Raw genomic sequence first — 19,112 nt, 5'->3', positions numbered from 1 at the left:
AAAAAATATATATGCAATTATTATACAATTTGATATACGAGAGTCATTCTAAAAGTAAAGAACGTTTGTTTCTCCAGATACTTTTATTTAAGATAATGAAACAAAACTTATTTTACAACACATATGATACCTTAGCTATATTTCTACATAGTCGCCATACAAATTTAAACATTTGTCATAACATATCATCAGCTTTTCTATGCCTTCTGCACACTCAGTTACTACCAAGTTCTTGAACTAGTCATTAATGGCCTCTTTCAGTTCATTGTCACTTCCATAGTGATTCCCGGCTAAAAAATCCTTCAGTTTTGGGAAAAGATGTAATCATTTGGAGCCTAGTCAGAGTTATAAGAAGGGTGTTCAAAAACTTCCCACTTAAACTGCTGAAGCAAGTTCTTCGTCAATGCAGCAGCATGCAGATGTGCGTTATCCTGAAGAAGCACAATGCCTCTGGACAACAATCCCTACCGTTTGTTTCAAACTGAAGCTTCATTCATCACATTACCATAAACCTCGGTTATCTATCTGTAAATTTCGATAGGGTGGACTTTTTTCGCATTCAAAAAGCATATTACACTATGAACCTCATACTTGGCGGAATCTTTAATTTTATCACACATTTCAAAGTCACACTGTAAACAGTAAATGATTGTTGTGGCTTGCTGTGGCTACCTGTTAGCATCAGACTGGCGCGAAAACATGGGAAGGTTCATGACGTGGCAGTTGAGGGTGGTGGGAGAACTGAACAGCTTGTCAGATCAAAATGTTCTTTTCTTTTAGAATGACCCTCATATTATTTGTAAATTTAAATTAACTAACTGAAAAAGAAAAATCTCAATAGATCATTACAATAAGTTTCATATCTTGATAAAATGAATTGTCTGTATTTCTTAAAGAAATCAATTGTATTTTTCCAGAAGACACATAATTACATACCATATTTAGTATTAGAAAGATCTGTAAGTTAGGTAGATAGTACAGGGTGTCCAAAAAGTTACTGTGAATTGGAAAGGGTTTAATTGAAAGGCTGCATTATGAAAGAAATTGGTCATATTAATAATGCTTAACTGGAAGAATTGCATTATTCAAAAGTTTAGGAGAAGAAAGTGTAGCTTGTAATTGATTTTTAAAGTGTTTTTGTATTTTACATCTAGAATGCTTAGTAATAAATAATGAAATTGTTTCTGTAGATTGAAAGAATTTCAGTGACAGTTTCTGCATGATGCTCCAAACTTAGAAATATTTATATCAGAATATCTTCAAGTTTTGACAATATTTAGATCATTTTTCATTACACAAAAGTGTAAGTTGCTGAAATTAAACTGTAAAATCCTTAATATACGCCAGAAAATGTTTATAATTAGAAGATAAACACAAATTTTGGCCTTTACAATTCATCCTTTTCACACACAAACACAGAAGAATTACACAATAAATTTCAAGATCATAGTTTTGTGGTAATGTAAAAAAAATAAATTGCAAACATTTCAGAACTTGTGTTTGCCTTCTAATTACAAATATTGTATAGAAAATATATACTTTATATATGGCATATAATTGATAGAGTCAAAAATAAACTGAACAGAAGTGATATACAGCATTTGTCAAAGCAGTTCTATTTAGTTTGTATTTCATTTGTTACCAGCATCAATATATTTATCAAAACAATACCAGAAGCCAATTTTTATAATTTCTGTAAGAACTCTAGTTGCTGTAGCTTCTATTCATTCCTGAACTGTGAATATATGACCAAACTTTCCTGATCACTTTACTTTCTTGATTTTGTTCTGCAGACTTTCATCTATTCCCTAAAATAAAATGAAGTTCAAGGGATGCAGATTCCAATATGCAACAGAGTATAAGCTACAGCAACTAAAGCCATACGACTGGTTTGACAAGTACTGGGAGTTGCTGAAATGCTAGGTACTGGCAAAAGTATGTAGGTGCCCACTTTGAGATAATGCAGTATTATTGGATGAATGTGAGACATTTAAGTCTGAGTATGTGTGTTAAAGTATAAAATTCTGAATCTAAATATATAAATTTAAAAAATTGTTTATTTATTGATTATACATTATACTATTCAAAAAATGTTCTCTTTCTAGTACTTGTTTCATAGTTTTAATTTTATTTATTCTATTAATATTAAAAAGATGGATCTTTCATTATATCTTCTAGTTTTCACACACTGCTTAGAGCTACATATGATAGTTCAGCAACATTTTATTTTTCTCTTATGTCAATTACTTCTTTTTCCAATGTTAGTTCTTGATCTTTGTATGGTCAATGAATATGAATCCAAGATTGGAAACTGTCTTCTCATGCATTCCACAATGTTATCCTTCCATTTTGTTTGCATAGGAAGAATGGGAAATGCTCCATTTCTTATAGTTTGTCACATATACTTATTGGATTTTACCATTATTGCCATTGGTAACAAAGGGAATCAATCTCCTTCCTTCTCTGTATAAAATGTTGACAACTGTTTCAACAGATTCATTTACTAGGCCAGCATTGACCCATAGATTTTTTCTCAGTATTAAGCAACAACCAATAGATAGGTATAACACTGATTGCAAGTCTTGAGCTTGTTCATCTGATGGCTTTTTTTGCAAAAATGCTATTACGTTCTGCTGAAATTTTTGCAACTGGTCTATTACTTTGCACAAGGAATGATTTGTTACACAAAGTAACCATTTCATTCATAGGAAATAACCTTTTGGAATCTTTAAAGTTTTCTATATCTAATGGAGATAAAATTGCCTCCTTTCTTGTCATTAATGCCTCCCATTCTTGCTGCTTCAGTTTACTGATTGCAACATTAATATATTTCTAAACAGTTCTTGGCTTGTATCTTGACTCATAGATATAGTTAATTGAAATGTTTTTGTAACGTACTAAGTTTGTCCTCAAGAAGAAAAGTTCTCTTTAGAGTTTACAAAGAAAGGTATATCTTTCATGTGAGACAACTGTCAGATATCTCCAAAGAAGTAACAAACACGTCTTCAAATGGCTCATGTTTGTTCCTCTTTGTTTCACAGCATCTGTTGTGAATTTTTGACATTAGTTTTGACCTGATTATAAAATATTCATCAAAAATATTACTTAATGCAACCTGAAAGTTCTGAAGCAACTCTCCTCCTAATTCTTTAAAAGAACAAACTGGAATTCTTATAAAACTGAATTGTTTTTCCATTCATGTTCATGACTACAGCACCTAGTGGATACTATTGTTCCCTATAGTTTTGCTTACCAATTTTACTATGGTCTTACTTACTATGCTTTTTCCAAAGCCTGTTTTTTAAATTCTAGCACAGTGATTTTCAACTGGTGTGCTGCAAAAAGTTTTGAAGATTCTTAAATAAATTATTTTCAAAAGAAGCTCAAAGAACAATAAGTGTCAAAATTAAAAACTCTTTAAATTGATTATATGAGCTTTTCATTGTTATAATAAATAAACATATACACTACACAATGCAGTAAAAAATATATATTCATAAGCAAAAGTATGTGTGTATAACACTAGGTTAAGGAACAGCACTTTTATTTAATTCACAAAAGAAAGAAAAAAAATAGACAAAAAGAATTATATTAAGTGGCAACTAATGTGACGATAAAATGTTTACAAACACAACTTGATTTTTCAATGGAAATTTGTGTCACAAAAATTTAATTATAGGTTCAAGTGTGCCATGAGATAAAGAAGGTTGAAAAACACTATTTTAGCACAAAATCAGCCTCACTACTACTTGACTTTACTTTTCTTTTTGTTTGTTTTTGTTTCAATGGCTCTTATCTTAGCAGATTTTTTTCATTCTAAGCATCTTTATTTTTTAAAAACAAAGCAAACACAGAATAATTAACAATTTATCTTTACACTAAGTTTATTCCTTGATATGATACTTTCCTATAGAGTATGAAGATAGGTAAACACTTTAAAACCAAAATCCAGAAAAAGAAATTCACAAAGAAACAATAGGAAATTAAAATGACTCAAAAGAAATTCATAAACAAGAATTTTTAGAGAATGTGGATAAACAAATAGAAGCATATCTGAAGGAAATGGAAACAAACTACAGGCTTTCTTACATTAAATAACAAGTACAAGTGTAAAAAAAGCAATCTATTGGTTTAAGAACTAAGCATGTATTATAACCCCTTGATTGATTTCTAACAAAAACTATATAGCTGATTTCATATATACAAATAAGTTATTCTGAAATTTCACGAATTTTGGTTGTGTAACTTTTTAGTTATCACGTCACACGACTGTGGGGTTTCTGAAGTTAAGGAGTCTTCACTTAACGCTAATAAAACATGTATCAAAAGTTGAAGTTTTTTTTAAAGTTTGAGAATATATTACATTAAAAAAAGGCAAAAACATAATTTAAATGCTAAAATTCAATTTCTTTTCAGAATATAGAAACAATTCAAATTCTTACATTGAATATTTTTCATTATGATGACAATGGATCTTTAATCTTTCAATAAGAGAATAGAGTTTCTCTCTCAATTGCTGGCAGGAATCTTTCATCTCCAGAGAATCACACTCCTATAAAATTATACAAATTAAAATAAAATTCTGAATTTAAAAATAACAACACAATTTATTAGAATTACTTGCTTAACTAATAGATTTTTTTAAACAAATCAAAAATATAAAACTTAATTATATATAACAAAAACTGAGAAATCCAGAAAGAAAAATACAATTTGGTTCTATATAAAATCCAAACTCACATCATTTAAGATTTCTCCTGAAACAAATGATACTAAATGTAGTGATTAGTCACATTCAGCACAAATATAAAAGACACAGAATACTAAAAAGAGAAATTTTTTGAATATATCAGAGCAATAAAATAAGATACTGTATATTAAAATTCATTATAAAATAAAAACACCAAATTTTAAAATCATTTTTGGGCATGTTGACTAGTAAAGCAGCTTTAATATAACTAAATAAGCAAACCATTGACTTAGTTTGCTTCAAATGAAACTAGCTATGTCATTGACTTGTTTATCTGACTAAGTTATTAAAGTCACTTTAATGGGCAATGCATCGTTTACCTCATTTAGCTCATCTATATCATCAAACTACCTTTATTTAGATTAATTTAAAAGTATAAAATTGTTTTCTATCATATTCTACTTTGCCATACCTTAAAAAAATATTACGAAGATTATATTAAGTAAATTAATTCTTCTTATCTACTTAATTCATATAGATAGTAAAAAATAATTCCTGTAAACAAACACTCAAAACAAAAACAAAGATTCAGTTCTTCAAGACTGCTTTGCAATATCTTTCTTCTTGAACAGAAATTTTTGTGAATGGTTTGAACATAATATATCAGGCCTCGTCCCTCACCACACAGTCACTATTAGAGGTATTCATGATTTGTAGCTTTTATCACTATACCAGCTTTCTTAACAGTCATCAAAGTATTGATTTTTCCAATTTTGTTTTTTGTTAGTACAGACTGTATGCAAAAAGTTGAAAGCTTCCTCGAAGCAAAGTTCACGAATTACTGAATTTTGCCAACAGAGGAATCATTCATTTTGTGATTTATAAAATGGTTGAAAGAATGCCTCTGAAAAGATGATGCTAACCAATACAGTGATCCAAAGGATAAATTAGGATTGCAAATCATTCTGTATAAATGTCCATTCATATTTCATATTAGGGGCAGTCAAATGAAAATGAGACAGATGGGAAAAAAGTAACTGTTTATTATTTCAAAAGTAATTGCCATAACTGTTAATACATTTATCCCACTGTGAGACAAGACAGTCAATGCCTTCATAGAAACATGTTTGCAGTTGCCTACGGAACTATGATTGTACCCAGGCATGCACCTTTTTGTCCGAAGCAAATTGACGGCCATGAATGTCTTTCTTCGGAGCTCCAAAAATATGGAAATTGCACGGGGAGAAATCAGGACTGTATGGAGGATGTGTATGGACTACGCTACATGTAACCAATGTTGTTTTGACTACATAGTCAAAACAACCTTGGTAACATGTGGGTGGGTATTATCCTGCAACAGAATGATGCTGTCTGTCAACATTACTGGGTGTTTGGATTTGATGGCACGCTTCAATTTTTGCAAAGTTTCTATGTACCGCTGTGCATTAATTGTGGCACTGTGTTCCAGAAAGTCAACAAGCAGAGGACCACCATAGTGATGTTGGACGCACACATGACTCGCCCACCTCACTTCGAGCATGTCTAACAGACAAATGGCACAGCAGTGAACGTTCACACTGTTCCTTCCTGATTTCCAATAGAGGACACTTCTGTATACACATTACCAACTTCCATGCCACACTTGTTATATAGTCTGTCTCGTTTTTATTTGACTGCCCCTAATACCTTTTGTAGAACAGCTCTTCTAAAAGCAAGAAAAACATTTCATCATAAATACCCCTACTGTTGATATACATAATAAGCATAAAGAAACTCCTCCTAGTACACATAGGATGATAAGAGTTATTAATATATATAAAATTTATCACTACTCACCTCAAACGAACTCATTTTTTCTAACCAAATACCACTTTCATCTGAATAGTCTTTACTTTTATCATTCCCAAAACAATAGCTTTTTTCTTCCATAAAAAGTTGAATGCTGCAATCAAAAATTCCAGCTCCTGTGACTTTTTTATTAACTCCACTACGAAAATCACAGTTTGGAACTTTCCAGCTTTTGGAACTGCTCAAAAGATTCTTGTCTTTGGCAGAAATAAGAAAAGAATCATCTTGATTAATTGTGTCCTTCCAATCCTCCTCATTTTCAAATTTAGTTTCTCCTTTTGTAATACTCTCATTATTTTTTGAATGATGGTAATTTTTGTGTTTACCATAAACTGCTGTCTTCTTGTCATTAGAAATAATTTCCTCATTTTCCACATTATTCAATCTAGATTGTTGTCTTGTTATATATTTCTTCCTAGACTGAAACTTATTACAATTGTTTGATTCTAGATTTTTGACGTTAGTTGAATTGTAAGTTTTAGTAGATCTCATAATGTGATTTCCATACGTATTTGCATCGTGAGCAAGCAGATTACTCTGGTTATTTTCAGAAATTTCAGATAAATTTAATGCTTTCTTACTCCTGTTTCTAGTAGTTGAAGTCATCTCAGCTGATATGTTTAAGTAAAATTCTGTCTTTTTTAACCTATAAATATAATTAAATATAAAATTATTGAATTTTTGAAAAAATAATCACTAAATTTAATAAATTGGATTAAAACGATCACTTTCTCAACATGAAAATATATTGATACATTTCAAATATAGTCGTATCCAGGGATAAATTTACATTTTAGTAAGTTTACAATTATTAAGACAGTTTTTTTTAATGAAGTTTATGTATTCAAGCCTTAAAAATTGAAAATATAGTCAGTCTGTTCTGATAGAACTCTTTTATAGTTTAATATTGGTTTTACAGAACACAGTTAATTAAACTATCCTATTTCCTAAAAGTTCATTGTCTTAAATTCAAATTATATTCCTGAAAATATGGTTTTAACTATATAATACTACTCCTAGATGACTAAAAATCAGAGTAGGTTCTAAAGCAGAGAAGATATAAAATTATTTTACTATAATAGTTATTTCTGAATGATAGTTTTCAATTATAAATTCTCAGCTAATTTAATTCAAATGGCATTTTCTCAGAGGAAACACTTTTCAGTAAACTTAAGCATTTTTAGCTATATTCTTATCATCAGGAATTGATTCTTGACTATCAACTCCTGATGATAAGCATATAGCTTAAAATGCTTAAGTTGGCTGAAAAGAAGCTTGAAAGTACTTCAATTTACAGTAACATTTTGATTCCAAAAAAAAAAAAAAACTGTATGAACTGGTTTTATATTTGAGCTACTTCCTTAGTTTTCCAGTAAAAAACATTGTAATTTTTTACTGAACTGGAATCTACTTACTTTTGAACATTATAAACAATTTTATGATTATTCATAACATAGATTTATATATATATGTTGCAGCCAAATTGTTAAATTAGCCACTTTAAAAAGCGTCTAGATGTTTGATTAAACAGCACAATTTTGTAATAAAGCTAACTAACATTCAGCCACTTTATAAAGAGACTAAACCAAATGGCTGTCAACATTTAATATTTTATAATATGGCTGGCCAAACGATTAGCCGCTTTACAATGAACGTTAGATAAACAGCCAGATTGCCATATTGACTTCCAATTCTTACCACTTGAGCATTAAGGAAGGTTGCCAGATTTGACTGCCAAAATGAGCTACTCTTGTTTTAGTTTGATGTAGAAAAATCATTTGGCACATTGCCTACTTTTTGGGCTACAAAAATTTGACTTGGCTACATAAATTATTTCATCGTTTGTTTCTGTCTAGAACAGCAATACTTATCTCTATTTGTGTCACCTTTAGAAATAATTTTGTAGTAAAATGGGAAAGCATTCTCAGATTTAAAGAAATCTTATTCAACTTTCAAATTTAATTGTGGTTTGATAATTCGTTTTAGCAGCTATTAAGATTATTACATTAAAAAATTGATTTTTATAGTTTATGTTGGCATGTTGGCAAGATCATTTGTTGCTTAATTCATTGCATTCTTTGCCAACAATGATCAAAAAGTTGTAAAATATATAGAAAACATTCAATATGATATTTCACAACAGACATCTGATAATTTGGTTAGTGAAAATATCTTTCATAACACAATAACTACAGAAAGTAATGGAAATTTATCACCTGATCTAATCTCTCCACTGGACAGATTAGATCAGGTGATAAATCTCATCACTGTAGTTCCTGCTTTATATCTGTTCATGATATTTGCAAATCGTCTAAAAAGCAATAAAGGTTATTGGTCAGAGATGATTTGTTTCATATGCAAAGGAGAGCATAATATACAGTACAAATTGAAAGAGAAGAAGCACATAAAGGAGTTAAACAGGCTGCAGAGAAGATGGTTGATGATACTGCTAAGAAACTGGATATTAGATAACTATTATACACTGGACATTAGATATCTCCTATTAGATACTGGAAAAAGTATTTTCTTAATATACCAAAACATTATGGGAAAAATTATTGATTTCAGAAATGGAGTTTACATGGTAGGGACTGCACAAGAATAATTGAAAATTGGTTCTGTTGTTACAAATTATAAGTCATTGAATGATTATAATGATGAAATACCAGAAAGATCAATCAATATCTGCCAGAAACCATGACTAACCAATCATTATTTGGTGGTCAAGGATTTGAAAAATGCTCATGCAAACCTGTGAAAAATCGGTGCCATACTAATAGATGCGCATGTTTTAAAAAGAATGTTCTTTGTGGATCTAAATGTCAGTTTAGTTTATCTTGCATTAATAAAATAATACATCTATTTGATATGTTTACTATTATTTTTTAACTATTGGAGAAATTTAACAGTTTTAAAGTATTTTCTCATTTTTATTATTTAATGTTGTATTGTTTGGTATGTCAAACTACCTATCTTTATTTATGTCGCGATTTTACAAAAGTTATTCTTAATTATAGTAAAGTATCTAAACATTAAGAATACATGCATAATGCATAATATCTTAATAGCAATACATGTTTTTAAAGATTTTAAATGACCAATGAACAGTTAAGTTGATTAGTTACTATAAATTATATTATTTCCTATAAGCAGGAAGTAAGTCAAATACTGTACTTTTTTTATAATTTTCAAGTTTATAAATAAATAATTTTGATTATGCAACATATATATTTTTTATTTCCTAATATTTTTGTCCCTAATCTTAGTAAATAATTCATATTTTAGTAAAAAGCCTGAGATTTCTGCCTCTTGACAATATGGATAAATGTAGCCAGCCACATTGCAACGTAACAACAATCCAGCTGAATGTTAGTTAGCTTTATTACAAAATGACACCATGTAATCAAACAGCTAGACGTTTTGTAAAATCGCTGAATTAACAATCCAGCTGCAACATATATAAGTAATTCAACATGTTCAAGATAAAAACATTGATTTTCAAATAGAAGAAAATATCAAAAATCTAATCAAAGTCTTTCTATAAGATTAAGTCTTCAAATACCATATTGGGACATTAATACATGATAACTAATGAGCAAAGAACAGATTCCACTTAATAAAAGTTTGTATCAACAGTTGAATGGTTGAGAGATCCAGAATGAATCTGGATGGGTCAGAAAACCATAGGAACTTTTTGGGGAGTAATCTGGATATGTTAGGCCCTGTCCCTCTTCACCCAGATACCCTAGATTCCAGTTCAGGAGTGTGTACTGTTAAGATGTTTTGCTGTTTTTGTGAGGAACTGTTTTTATNAAAACAAAAATGAAAATAATGATAATGATGATAAAATAAATGTAAAAGTCCAAAATAATCTATTTATTCATATATAAAACACAAATATAATTCATTTAAATAATAATCCATCTTAATAACTTAATATAGTATTTCCTCTCCATTAGGCAATTTCTGTCCTGCCTGTAAACAATAGAAACCAGTTCCTTTGTTTAAAATCTAGTCTCTTCTATGCCCTGCTTTACCATTCCAGTTCAGGAGTGTGTTCTGTTAAGACGTGTTGCTGTTTTTGTGAGGAACTGTTTTTATTCATTCTGGTGCCTGGGTTAGGTAAAGTTTTAAAATAATACAGTAGGAATAGTATATAAATAATAGTAGGAATAGTATATAAATAAAATTAAACTCAATCCAATAAATTAATACCTAAAGAGTAGAATGGATAAGTCTCGAGACATCATCATGGAGCTAGAAGAAGGAATAAAAGAGAAACTATTCACCGTCAAAGAGTGTATAGAGGCCGCTAAAAAAAAAAACCCAGATACCCTATTGTGGACCAGGCTGAATCCATGTCGGGCTTGCTAAAAAAGACTCTCTTAGTGCCCATTGAATTAAAAATTAAATTTAAGTTGGCAAAAAAAAAAAACTATGTCAAAGTTGACAGTTTAAAATAGACCAAGAATATTGACAAAATTGTTAAATATGTCAAAGTTGACATTTAACAATTTTGTCAATATTCTTGGTCTGTTTTAAAGTTATGCCCAGTTTTTATTGTTTAATTTAAATTTTAAGTATTGAATTCCATTATTACCATATTTTTGTGGTACGACCAGCCCCTATTAGAGTAAAGATAACTGGCTGTCCGAAGACTTAGCCTGTGTGTAGAAGAGGGGTTGAGGTAGGGAGAGGATAGGTGTATTAGAAGATTGATTAATTGGCGGGTTGTGGGAGGGGTAGGAGTAAGATAGAATAGGAATGGAATAGATTAGGATGAGTTAGTGGGGAGTTGGGATTTGATAGGTTTACAGATTGGAAGGAAGGATGTGGGTTCTCATGGTTGCGTCATGCCCTCATTTATTTTCTAATATAATACAAAGGTATACTTTATTTACAGTTAGCCATTTAGGCTTGGATGATTTCGATGATGGGACGCTATGAGTGCTCCCTAAAACTACAGAAAAATGCACCTACTGGGTGCTTAGAACATACGTTATTTCGTCCTTACATTTCATTTTACGCGAATTTCTACAGACATGTCTTGATGTATCTTGGCTTCCAGGGTGGTAGCCTTGGCAGTAGTTGACGATGGTTGTGTTGCAGCTGCTGCTGGGTGCCCTGTCTTCGATGATGGTGATGATTATTGCGTCCAGGATGCACAGGTGGCTGCCGTAGAAAGCGAATATGTCTAGCTTCCAGAAGTTGAAAGGTGACTGCTCAAGTTGAACAATGGGCAGTTTCTAATAAAATCTTCTAAGTGTTTTAGGTTTTCTTTTGATTTACAGAAAAAGTCTAGGCTTGGTGGCCAGTTCTGTCCATGGTGTATGGTGTAACCTATTAGATGATCCCTTATATTGTTGTATAAGGGACAGTCAATGAGGATATTGATGACATCCCCCTGACTGGCATCATCGCAGGTGCAGAAGCCGTTGTCCCTTTTCCCAATCCTATTTAGGTAGGTGGGAAAATTCCCGTGTCCGGTAAAGCACTGAGTCAAGGTGTATGAAGGTTGAAGGTAGCCGTAGGTTTGTCTCTTGCTAATCGAGGGGAGAAATTTGTATGTCGTTCTTCCTGTTGTAGAGGTATCCCATTCTTTTTGCCATATGTCTAGGCATATGTTGCGTATGTAGTTGGTTATGTAGGTGGTTGGGATGCGGCTGAAGGCAATGTGCATTTCCGAGCTGGTGGCCAATTTGGCCAATCATCCGCCCTGTCGTTGCCTGTGATGTTACTGTGTCCTGGTATCCAGTTTATTTTAATGTTCCTGTATTTACTCATGCTGTTGATTAAGTAATTACACTTATGGCCGACTGTTGGTTTCCTTGTGTTATTGCCTATCGTGTTTAGCACGTAGCGGCTATCCGTGTAAATGCTTATATTGCCTTTATATTTTTTCCGTTTCATTGTAATATATGTTAGTGCCGTATACATTGCCCACAGCTCAGCCTGATTATTTGAGCAGTGGTTGTGCAATTTGAAGTACTCCTCGTGTTCGGTATTCTCTGTGTTCCCATTATAAATTGCAAATGTGGCCCCCGTGCCTTTTTCATTCTTTGCTCCATCCGTGTAAATCTTCCATGTATTTTCGTCATCATCGAGGGGATGGTTGATGTTGAATATATTGTTATTATTTATTGCTGGGTGGCATGAGCATTCCAGTTCTGCATTATAGTTGTCCATGCCGTGGTTCTTGATTGCCTTTAGAATTTCTTTACTTTCAGTTGGGTAGCCTTCTTTATTGATTACTTGTTGGATGTCTTTGTCGCTGATGTTATCCAGCTTTATGTTCGATAGGTTCCATGTCCAATTTAGATCTTTTATTTTAATGTGTATTGGCATGAGATTTGCAAGGACCAGTAAGGCGTCTGTTGGGGCCGTCCTATACGCCCCACAGATTCTTATCGCAGAGGCCCTTTGCACGGAGAGTAGTTTTCTTTTATTATGCACAATGTTTGCCCGTTTCCCCCATATTTGGGCTGCATAGAGCAGGGCCGGTTCAATGGCTCCCTTATATATCAGTGAAGAGTGTTTGGCACTTACTCCCCAAGTATTCCTGGATATCTGATACAGCATGTTTGTTTTTTTCTTAACCTTTTGACATATCTCGATATGGCTTCGATGGTCTCGATATGGCTTCCCCAGTTTAAGGTTGGGTCCATTATGACCCCCAGGTACTTAAGATTCTGGGTAATCTTGATCCTGTGTCCCTCCAAGTAAATGCCAAGATGCCGCTGCAGCTGTTTCCTTCGGGATCTTTTAGTGCAGACTAGTGCCTCACATTTGTCAAAGTTAACAGGAAGTTTATTTCGGATGTTCCATTCGTGGATTCTTTCCAGTATTTGGTTACCCCTCTGCTGGAAGACATGGCAGTTTTGGTGCCTCACCATGAGGAGGGTATCATCTGCAAAGGCTTGCAGCTGGAAGGATTCATCCCCTTGCAGTGAGTAAAGGATGTTGTCGAAAGCCAGGTTCCACAAACCTGGACCGCTCCGTGAGCCTTGTGGGCACCCTCTGTTTACTCCTTTGACAATATTTATTCCCCCATTAACATATCCTACTTTTCTTTCAGCCAGATAGCTTTCAGTTAGATTATAAATATTCTCTGGACAATTTGTTTTTCTTAACCTGTATTTGACCGATGGCCACCATAGGTTGTCAAAGGCCTTTTTATAGTCTATGCTTACTAATAGTGCATGTTGATCTTTTTCCCACGCTTCCTCTATAAATTCAGTTACTTTCTTTATTGCTTTTATCGTGGATTCCCCAGGTCGGAAGCCATACTGATTTTTATTCACTTGATTGTTGGTGGCTAGGTGCCAGTTAATACGGTTGATAAGTAGACCGTCCAAAACCTTGCCTATTACCGGCAGTAGGCATATAGGACGGTAGTCTTTCATGGACACGGGGTGCTCTGCCTTTGGGATCAACACTACATTAGCCATCTTCCACTTTTGGGAGAAATAGCCTGTCCTCAGGCATCCATTGAATATAATTACAAATGCAATTGGTATTTCCAAGAAGGTCTGTTTGACAGTCTCGGTCGTAACACCATCGATCCCTGGGGATTTTTTATTGGCTAGGGAGCAAATTGCTTTGTTTATTTCCTGGAATGAAAACCACTTATCCTGTTTACCTTTATAAGTTGATTCAGTTTCTTTACGTATGTCATCTTGTTCCTAATTGTCATTGTCGTCATTGGGAAAGTGGTAGTTTAAAAACTGTTTGATATTTTCATCTATTTTGTAATCATTATGTGTCGTGCTCGTGATGATGTTCGGGATGGACGCTTTTTTATTTTTCTTGAATGCTACTTTGAATGGGCCTCCCCATGGATCCTTGAAAGGTTTCCCGCAGTAGGTGCGCCACGCCTTTGTTCTGGTTTTGTTAATCTCTTCCTTGTAGTTTTTAAGGGCCTCGCTATATTCCTCTTTCCTTCTTTCTTTTGCCTCTATATTTTGTTCTCTCATCCAACGTTTCCTTAGAGTTCTTACCTTTCGTTTTTTATTTTCTAGTCAGTCTGTCCACCAATGGGTACGGTAAGTGTTGCTGGGTTTAAGGGTGGAGGAGAGAGCACTGGCCGAGTTGATGGAATTTGTGAGGTGTTGCACATAATTATCTATCGAGTGGGTGTCAGCGAGAGGGCCAAAGTTGTAACTTCTCCAGTTATTTGCGAAGAGGGTTCGGAATTGGTCCCAGTTTGTCCTCTTCTGGTATTTATTCGTACCAGGGCCCAATTGTGGTTGGTTGTCGTCTAGCGTTGTTAGTATATAGTGGTGGTCGCTAACTGAGTCCTTGAGAATGGTTTCACATTTTATGACTATATTGCTTAGTTCTGTAGGTGCCAGGCAGATGTCCGTCCAGCCTTGTGCTCTTCCATTATAGAAGGTGGGAAGTTCTGATGTATTCATGGATGTAAGGTCGTACTCGTTAAGAATGTCTTCAATAAGTCTACCTCTTGCATCTTCCTCTTCATGGTGCCAGATTGGGGATTTTGCGTTGCCGTCTCCGGCTACTATTAGCTTTTTGCCTTTTAATGCTCGGAGGACACTCTCCAGCTCGTTTATACAGCTCTCGTCCTCTTCGTATGGGGAGAAGTAAATGCAGACTACATACTCTATAGGTCCATTTTGAATGGCCACAGTGGTTATTTTTGTCGAGCTTAGGCTTGGTATTAGGGCTGCACTTATATTTTTGTTGCGTATTATTACTCCGCTTTTTGGTTTTTCATTACTTTTGCCGTTGTAGAGAACCTGCCATTGGCCAAAACGTACTATCTCATTGTTTATGGTATATGGTTCTTGGATTAAAATAATGTCTGCTTCTAGATCGTTTGCGGTCTTAATCACCAAAGAGGATGCTGCCCGGGATTTCTGGGCATTTATCTGAAGAATTTTAAAAGGGTTCTTGGCCATTGTTGTATTCAATCTGCAGAAAGGGGTTCTTTGGGTAGTATTATTCATAACTTGTTTGTCTTACCAGTAATCTTTTGTAACTTTTTAGTATGGGGCAGTTGGATGAGTATGCATTATGATCTGTTCTGTATTTTTGCCCTTCTTGTTGTTTTTTGTTGGCCTTCGTACAGTGAGTGCAGATTGGCTCTTCTTCTTTTAATGGGCAGTCTTTATATTTATGCTTTTTTGTGCAGTGGCTGCACCTTGTTTTTTGATCACAACTTTTGGCCATATGCCCGAATCCTGTGCATTTGTAGCATCTTAGGACTGGTATATAGTCGTCCACCCTCAGAGATCCCCATTCATAACTTACTTGCCCCATGTTTATTAGTGTGTTTCTGATCACTGGTTGCACCGCCATTATGACGTGCCTATAATCCTCTCCCTTCCTTGATTTAACCACATGGGTTATTTCAGTGTTTTGTTTAAATACTTCTGATGAGAATTTCTCCCTTATTTCGCTATTCTGTTCATATATTTTACATTTTAATTCAGATTTCCCTTCTTCTTTTGGGACGTTCAGTATAATAACTTTGGGGTTTCTTCTTCTTGGTGTTGTTATTTTAACTTTTTCGTTTACCTCAGGAATCTGCTCAAGTGCTTCCTTCAGGTTTGTCAGATCTTCGTTTGTTTTGACCTTGAATTTCAGCCCTCCTCTTGACATATTTTGTACGTTTTTTACCCCTATGTTCAACTCTGTTGGATTTATTTTTTCCATGATGGTGCTCATTACTTCTTCTGGGCTTACTATTTCTCCTGTGTCTAATTCCATAGGCTCCAGTATTAATTCCTTAGGGTTACTTTGGTGGGCATCTCCCGTGATTGTTTCCGTGATTAGAGTGGTTGCTTGACTCTTGTTTGATTTTTCCCTTTTTAACACCTCGGCATAGCTTCCCTTTCCTTCCGTATGCCTAGTTCTCAGTGCCAATACTATACCGAACAGGCTATTGGCAGCCGCGTGCATGTCCTTTGCTGCCTGTCTCATGCTTTTCCGTTTCTTTGTTGTCACTGACCCTTGAGAATTAGCCAGAATAGCTTCCATTATAGTGTCCAGACTAGCTGAGACTATCTCCAGAAGATCCTTCTCCGGAGAATTCATGTTGACCGCCATGTCGTAACTTAGACCTTATAGGATCACAAGTTCAATTGAGAAGTAAAAATAGTAATTCATGAGGGTTGTCTTCCAGTCCAGTAAGTTCGCGTTAAATTTCCGAGAAGAATGATATATGTTACACTTAAATACACTGAGCCGAAATAGGGTCAGTTAGGATGCTGACCCCGGCCACGTGGTAGGTCAAAGACCCTTGCCTCCTTTGTTTAAAGCGAGTCTAAGATCGCTCATGATACAAAAACTACTATACCTAGGTACACGAAAATAGCTACAAAAGTAGATACTATACCAATAACGATAATACCCGACAATCGAAGGTACCGGTGGCCCGCGAAGCCTGCACGGCTGCCCGAACCTTTACAACTTTCAATCGTAATAAAATGAAAGCGAGACGTCGGAGCGGAAAACCGACGACGGCGGAGAAAAGGGCTTAAAAAGCCGAGTAAAAAGATGTACAGAACAATGACTTACCGGCGGAAACACCCGGAAAACGCAGCCGGAAAAAACGGAACTTCCGGAAACAATAACCTTTTGATCCACTGGTCCGATCCTGAAATTCAGCACATCGAACGATAGCTCTCGATACGACGAATCGAATGATGTATATATATCCACGGATTGAAAAATAATCCCGCCGGTGCGATGATCGAAGACGGAGCACATGTGACACACTACCTAACGGTCCAGCTTTCATCCGGCTATCCGGTACGACCAGCATGCCGGGTCTATCCAGCATGAAATCAGATATTTCTGTATAGTAAAAATCAGAATGCTGGCATGCTGGGTTAGGTGAGGTTATACATCCTCTCTAGATAGCCCATTAAACAAAAGCATTACATCAAAATCTACAATTATATGTTTAATTTCTTCATTTTGTCTTCTTTCTAACGACATTAAAAAAGCACTTTCAGAATTCTGAAAATGCTTTTTTTGTCTTTTTTTTTTGAAAACCCACACTGACTTACTACTACTGTTGCTGCTGCCGCTGCCGCCAATAAGTCATTAACTGTTTTATTGTCTTATATATGAAAACACTCTTCCTTATTTTAAATCAGTCAAATTACAATGTTATTTTATTGTACTCTGAAGAATGTTTTCTTTAACGTTTAGTTAACTAGATCTGATTAATTTTATATTTTATTCATAGTTTAACCGGCTTGCTGGGCTACCCTGATTATATGCAGCATGCAGATCATTCTGCAAAAATTCAGTATTATTATTATTATTATTATGTTGCAAATGTCATGCTCAATTGATACTGGTTCCAAGTGCTAGGCCAGACTAAAGTCAGGAAGTCAGGGCGTAGCTACCCAAACAAGTGTTATATTAAGCTTCTCTGTTATTGGTATGTGTGTCAAGAAACTTGCAAGAAATCTAGAAACTTCAAGAAATCTAGAAACTTCCTAACAATGTGGTGTGTGTTCAATATTGCTTCTGTAATGCCATGTATATGTTTTTATTAAGGTTTAATGTTTCTAGACTTTTGTGGTATAACCTGTAGAAGAGAGGACAACAGGTACAATAATTACTTTATCCATCCTCCACATCTGTCTTATTTCTTGAGCGAGTGGAGTGTACTTGTTGACTTTTTCAGAGTGAACATTTTTTATATTATGGGTGTTTGGAACAGAGATGTTTATTATATTAGCAATCTTATTGCATTTGTCAATGAGAGTGATGTCAAGTCTATTGTGATAAACTGTTTTATCTGTGATTATGGCTCTGTCCTAGTATATTTTGTGTGTGTCATTTTATATTACTATCAGTGGAGTATATTTGTAGTATGGTACCTTGATGTTTAATATCTGTGTTTGTGCGCAAACTCTTGGTGTGATATATTTGCTACTTGATTATGCCTATGTAAATGGTCTGTGCTGAGAGTTTGCAACCAGAAGTTATATGTTGTATTATTTCTGGCAGAATGTGGCATTTTCTGCAAGAGTTATTTGTCAGTGATATATCCTTCAGGATGTGTTTTCTGAAGTTTTTAGTGTTTATGACCCGATCTGGAATGGCAATCATAAACCCTTCAATCTTTCCAAACAGATAGCACCTATTACTATTATTATAGCATTTAAATAATAATTTTCAGTTTACAAATAATTGATAACAATTTTTAAAAGCTATATAGTAGCATGAATATGACAATAAAATCATATAAGTGTAATATTGAAGATATAAATCATATCTTCAGTAAAACTGCACTTATTTTCAAAATAAATTATTCTTTTTTGTCTATATTTAGTGCAGTTACAATAAAAATATCTGCAAAAACATAATGAATTATCTATGTTTAATATTATTTTTTCACATTGCAAACTTTTTGCTTCAAAGCAATTTCCATATTTTCAATTTGCCATTAACTAATGTTTCCTTAACGTTAGGAAAAAATGGGTCTAGAATGCTTTGATACAACTGTTTTGGCACAGATGGTATTAGAGCACAGTGAGTTCTAGTTTTTGCTAATATTGACAGAAACTTATTTTTCTGTGTAAATTATTCAATA

General features: G+C 33.9%; 1 protein-coding gene across 1 annotated transcript in view; it reads right to left on the bottom strand.

Annotated features, from left to right (window-relative positions):
- The window catches only part of LOC111618120 (wings apart-like protein homolog), a 45,094-nt gene that overhangs the window by 23,932 nt on the left and 2,050 nt on the right, over window positions 1-19,112 (bottom strand). The window contains exons 2-3 of the mRNA XM_023359572.1: window positions 6,527-7,184; window positions 4,443-4,552 (exon numbers count right to left, since the gene is read on the bottom strand). Coding sequence (XP_023215340.1) covers window positions 4,443-4,552; window positions 6,527-7,144 — 728 coding nt within the window. The 5' untranslated portion in view covers window positions 7,145-7,184. The remainder of the gene's footprint in view (window positions 1-4,442; window positions 4,553-6,526; window positions 7,185-19,112) is intronic.

This window comes from Centruroides sculpturatus, unplaced genomic scaffold (assembly GCF_000671375.1).
Source record: "Centruroides sculpturatus isolate CEXI.00-Female unplaced genomic scaffold, Cexi_2.0 scaffold183, whole genome shotgun sequence".
Taxonomy (NCBI): Eukaryota; Metazoa; Arthropoda; class Arachnida; order Scorpiones; family Buthidae; genus Centruroides; species Centruroides sculpturatus.
The sequence above is the reverse complement of the archived record's forward strand: the minus strand, read 5'-3'. Positions and strand labels throughout refer to the sequence as shown.